This window comes from Emydura macquarii, unplaced genomic scaffold, assembly GCF_026122565.2.
Source record: "Emydura macquarii macquarii isolate MOO-44397 ecotype Brisbane River unplaced genomic scaffold, CSIRO-AGI_Emac_v2 contig_2897, whole genome shotgun sequence".
NCBI lineage: Eukaryota > Metazoa > Chordata > Testudines > Chelidae > Emydura > Emydura macquarii.
Genome location: NW_027133034.1, coordinates 5819890 through 5825889, shown reverse-complemented (window position 1 = coordinate 5825889; position 6000 = coordinate 5819890). Strand labels below are relative to the sequence as shown.

General features: G+C 37.9%; 1 protein-coding gene across 2 annotated transcripts in view; it reads right to left on the bottom strand.

Moving 5' to 3' along the window:
• Positions 1-1710: 1710 nt before the first annotated feature.
• The window catches only part of PCSK5 (proprotein convertase subtilisin/kexin type 5), a 287773-nt gene continuing 283483 nt past the window's right edge, over positions 1711-6000 (bottom strand). For both annotated transcript variants that reach the window (XM_067569064.1, XM_067569065.1), the window contains exons 35-37: positions 5408-5508; positions 3772-3958; positions 1711-3276 (exon numbers count right to left, since the gene is read on the bottom strand). In XM_067569064.1, the coding sequence (XP_067425165.1) occupies positions 2867-3276; positions 3772-3958; positions 5408-5508 (698 nt within the window). In that variant the 3' untranslated portion in view covers positions 1711-2866. The remainder of the gene's footprint in view (positions 3277-3771; positions 3959-5407; positions 5509-6000) is intronic.

The following is a 6000-nucleotide window of genomic DNA, read 5'->3' as shown; positions in this document are numbered from 1 at the left end:
CTTACATATTGTCTGGTAGCATGGAATACAGCCATTACAAGTGAAATTGATGCATGCAGCAATTTACAAGCATTTCATAGAGTGTAACCACTAAGTATGTTCTTAAAGAGTAATACCTATTTTAAACAAACTACCATATGGGTGACCTGGTTTCCAGCTATGAGTTTGTCAGTTCTTAGCTAACATCTATGGCCTTGGCCAGAGCTGGCACTTAGTTTTTCAGCATCACAAACCTGATCACCTGTAGTGACTGGAAACAAATATTGTTCCCTTGTTAAAACCAGACAGTGGCTAGGTGCTTGCATTCTGTTTGTTGGCTGTGTGTTCCCTGCAGGATTAGGAATTGGCTGGTGGAAGCAGAATACAGAATTAGATAATAGGATTTATTATAGGAATTCCTATTTTCCTAACAAGGGGAACCTGAAATGAGAAAATAAGTGTACTACACAGGAAAATAAAATTGGAAAGTAAATGTGAAGTGATGGAAAAGAGGAGAAGGCATACAGTGGAGTAAAGGTGCAGTGCTGGTGATGATGTGGGGATGAGAGAAGATTTGAAAAGGACAGGTAAAAATGAGCATGAGAAAATTCAACGTAAGACATCAGATGAGCACAAACTGACTCACATTCCAAGAAAACTAGCCCTAGAAGCTGAGAAGAGGCTATAAATAAGGAACGAAATCAAAAGAACAGTTTTGCCTTTTTATTCAAAGAATTGTTTAACAGTTTCAATACATACACAGCTACTCCCCCGGACACACAGAGTCAACTTATTAGAATTTTTGCCTCTGATATCTTTTCCGGGTTGCTGGTGACTGAAAATTGTTAGTGTTTTATAATTGTTTGGTGGCTAGTGTGAAATGAATTGGCAATCTCAGTTCAGCTCCTAGAGAACAGGTATCCACATTCATTGTAATTGACATTATTGTGGGTAGGCTTTGCAAAACTTGTGTCTACTGAATGGCACCAGACACTTAACTTCCCACTCATGCTCACATTCACATGGATCCCTACAAAAAGGGCAACTGCTGCCTACATTATACCTGTTTAGAGGAAAAATAAAAATGCCATTCTCTAGCACTATCCTTTGGTACCTTCACCCATAATAAATTCACCAGATACATCAGTTTAAATTAAAATGTACTGCAGTTATTGAGTAATCCCGCAAACATGTCTAAACAGGTACCAACCAAACACCTGGAAATTATGATAGATACAGAGAAAAAGCAGAAGTTTCATAAGACGTACAATGATGCCTACCATGAATTTTGGATCTCAGCACTTGTGAAACTGGCTAGTTCACTTCCACTGTGTCTTGCTAGCTTTTTCTTTGCTCATCTGTGTTTTGTTGTAAAAGTGGCAGCTGAAGTGATTATCTGTACAAACCTTGGATAGATATATTTTGTATTGAATGATGTATAAAAGTTAGGTTACCATATAATATGTGAAACGCATTACACCCTTCTTACATGGTTCTGTTTTAAATGACTGATTCTGGTAGAAAGTGCTTTCATTTCAGTTCAGTGCTTCAAACAACACTGTCTCATTTTTACTGGAGCACACCTCAATATTGCCAAAACCATATATTTGAGAACCATGATTCAACTGTGAAAAAAGCAAGAGATTGTCTTGAAAAAAGTGTCCTAAGGCACAATCCACAGTATTAGCTAAAAGACCATATTACTAGTGAACAACAACCCTTGCTGCATGCTTTTGTACAAAGATTCAGTTTATTCTTTCACAACAAAGGAACCAGGTTTAGCATCTTCTCAGGTAAAACAAATAAATTACACAATCTAGAATAATGAAAAAAAATCATTGTCTTCCATTGTTTCATTTTACATTTTTAGTGCAGTGTTGATTACTCCCTTTTTTTTATTTGAACATCCAAAGCCATTTGCGATAGATATGAAAAGTAATAAATCTTTTGCATTCATGGCTGTTCTGTGACAATTCTCTAATCTCAAGATATTTTTCATGTACATATTTATAGACTAAGCCCTCTTTTGAACTAATTCCAAATAAGTCTGTACATAGTGAAACATTGCTTAAAATTTATATTCACTAAGATCAAAATTAATCAAGAGTTAATGTCAAATTAGTTCAGATATATTTTAATCTTTGTTTCATTTAAGCCATGGATACAACAATACATTCTACTTGGAATGGGGTCAAGGTGACCTCAAATTTTATCTAAAACTGAATGCCAGAGATATTAAATCTTAGAGAAAATGCACTTAAAGGTCATAGAAATGTGTCAGACTTTAGGGAGTACCACTGCTTTGGATAATACCATGAAAGGAAAAGAGTAAAATATGCAAAAAAAATCACGTTATAATGTGAACCACAGTACAAACTATAATCACACAGAAGTAAACAATTAAGTGACATCCTATCCCAGTGACATCTATTGTGTAGATAAATATGCCTGTATTGTTGATACATTTTTAAAAGGGATTGGCAAGCACTAGTTGAATGTGTATGTCTATATTATATATCTATGCACTTACAGATACCGACTAGAAAATATTTTATTTTCCCACACAAGTATAGAGAAAAATGATCATTTTGCTGACTCATTTCTTGAGTGCTGCTTCTTGAAAGACCCATCAAGGATTTATAGAATGTTTTGGAAACAGTTTAGAAACAACTCTGCTTTCACAGTATGTGTGTGTGTATATATATATATAGAGAGAGAGAGAGAGAGAGAGAGAGAATCCCTTTTTCTTATTTACCAAGAACATAAGTTTCTGCTTGAGCCCAGTCATGCAGAGAAAGACAATACTTTATATCCCCTATAAACCTAACTAAATTGATTTAATGTAACCAGAGAGACAGCAGAGGAAAAATACACAAATACAAAAAAATTATCTAAATGAATAACTTTCATCATCATATTCCAGTTCATCTTCCTCTTCATCCTCCAGAAGTCCATATTTAAATTTACGATAGACTGTGCCATCCTGGCTCATATACACAATATCATCATCTTCTTCTTCATCTTCATTATCCCAATCTTTATACTCAATCACTTGATCATCTTGATAGCTGGTGCTCTCATGGTGGTTGCTCTTGTAAGAAGAGAAGGATTTTGAATGATCTGACAGCTTCTCGTACCCACCTTTGTTGACTGGCTGCACTTTGGCTTGTGATCTTCTCCAGATGAATGCAATGGCTGCAGTGCAAAGGAGCAACAAAATGGAAGTAGCAACAAACAAAGCAGTTTTCCCTTTGCTTTCAGTTGGTAGGTTTAGACTGGTCCGTAATACACACTCATCTGCAAGTGAAAGGTAACCAAAACATGTGAATAACATGACATACTTAAAGTAAGGACTTTGTTTTAGGTGAAAGTTTATGCATTCTGTCTAATAGAACATCTAAACCCACTAGCATTTATAAATGTGTTGGGCCGAATTCATCTCTGGGATAAAGCATTGTAGCTACTTTGAGTTACACTAAGGGTGAGTTTGATGCCCTGAATTTAAAATGCATGCCTCAATTTGACACATATTTACACAAGCATTTCCTATTCAACCAGATCATGAAACACTGAGGAGGCTTGGAAGCTGTCTACTGGGACCTGGCCTTTAGAATAGCAGCAGTGGGTGAGAGTCTCGAGGTACTCTGGTGATGGTGTATTAGAAATGCATTTGTATGCAGCTAAAGCTTGCAATGATAATTCTGCAGCTCACAAGAAAATCAGTTAGAAAAACCAAACACCCAACGGACTGAGGTCATTCAATATCAACATTGCTCTTCTTCTCGGTCCTACCTTGTGTTTCATTACAGTCGCAGCACGCCTGGGTTTCTGTGAGGTCAGAGCCACCACAACACTGCACACAGCGGCCCTCATCTAGGTAGAGTTCCATGTTAGCGGGACACTCAGTGCAGTTGAGGGGTCCAGGCCCTTTACACTCTATGCAGGTATCATGGCATTTTTCACATTCTGATTGATCCCCCTTGAGATACAGAACACAATTAAACCACATTTGCTTTCATTTGCTATTTCATCATAGAACTGGCAATCCTGTCAGCTGCTGTAATCGGAGGGGATAGATTCTAGTCTCATGGACATCAATGGCAAAATTCATTGGGATGAGGATTTAGTCATGGTGTTTAGGTGATGGCCACCATCTTGGCTGATACACCAGGGGTTGAATGGAGGATCTCCAGAGCTAAAAGCATGAATTACTACAGCTTGAGCTAAAGATCCAAGTCCCTGTAACTAGGAGCCGTAACAACTCGTATCCTCTGTGAATTGACACACAGCAGGAGCGGTAACACACACACTCTAGTGGCATCCATTTAGTTTCTAAGTGACTTACACACATCTCTCTAATTTTTTCTGTCAGCAGCAGTAACAAACTACGTGGAAAATAAGGCCTCACAATAATGTAAAACTCTGAAGTATTTTAAAATGTAAACATCCATTCTTGAAGCTTAATATGGCTCAATTCCCTTAATAGTTATTTTACATGTGACAATTCGCAAATAACCACAAGGGTTATTTTACATGCGACAAATAGCAAATAACCACAAGGCCATTGACATGGCACATGATTATGAGCTGGTTCCCCATGGCTGGTGTGAGAACTACTGGAGGAAACGAGTAGCACAGAAGTAACATACTTGGCTATCCCTCTTCCTTACCACCTGATGGCTCATGGGGACAGGGCCTGTGAATGCCCTTGGGAGCTGAAGGCATTAGCCAGCGCCTCATGGGAGGCACTCGGTTGTACACAGATCAGACTCAGTCACAGAATAGCTGTAAAACTTACTTAGAACGTAAGTTTTTTGGGGCAGGGACCATCTCTTTGTTCTGTATTTGTACCGTGCCTAGCACAATGGGACCTGGGTCTGTGACTTGGGCTCCTAGGCTCTACCATGATACAAATAATTATTATTATTAATAATAATGAAACAGTCCTGAAGGAAACAGTTCTGTAATGCTGCTAGGATAATTGAGGTGGGTAGAACATCCAGGAAAACAAAACAAAAAAGGAAGGGTGAATTAAGTCAGTCTCCTCTGAAATCCTTTGGAAGGAGGAGAGGTAAGGAAATGCCTGTTCTAATGCCTAGCACCCATTCCTATACATCTCTCCTATCTCCCATTACATGTGTCATCTCTCATTTGATACCCTCTGTCTTGCACATACTCAGGGCCTGATTGTGGTCTGACTTAAACCTGTTTTATAATGATGGAATTCCAATAATTTCAGAGAAGCATTTCGAGTCATGTCCTTCCTACTGAGAGGGGAATAAAAGGAACTTTTGAATTCAGCAAGAGCAAACACTGATCTCTGCTTTTCTCCTTTGGGTTTTTGAGTCCATTTATATGTAAATATTTCTTAGAGTTCAGCACACACAGCACAGAAGGAGCTGGAGAAGATGTTGTGTATAGATAGTACCTCTGAGACTTTGTATTCTCCAGCAAAGCATTCGGAGTAGCAGATTCCACCTGCTAGATGGTAACTCCACACACAGGACGTGCAGCTGAGAGCTCCCTTCCCTTTAAAGGAAAACAAACCAACTGTTTTTAACACTATTTAACCAGTGGATTCACTCATATTCAATCTCTCGGTCTTTATAACTATGGTGGAAAATGTGCCCAGTGGTATTAATGGCAAAGCAAATACAAAATCATGTGCAGAAGGCAGATTGTAAATTACAACAATATTTCTAATTCCAAATCCAAGACAAAAATATTACTGATGCCTACAATAATCTGCCCATTCAACTCTATTTTAATAGATATATTTCATTCTAGGAATTACTTCCAAAATTTAAACTATTATGTTGCAATTAACCATCTGCACTCTTCAATGCAAGCCTTTATATATTACATTCTGAACTACATAATAGCACTTGGTAGCCATTCAGAGAGAGACTAGAAAATCATCTGGGTCCAAGGAGAATAGTGCTCTCCAGCTCAAATTTGGATCTAGGATAATTTTTGGGGAAAATAAATAAGTAAATAAGCACCAAGTTGGATCAGGATTGC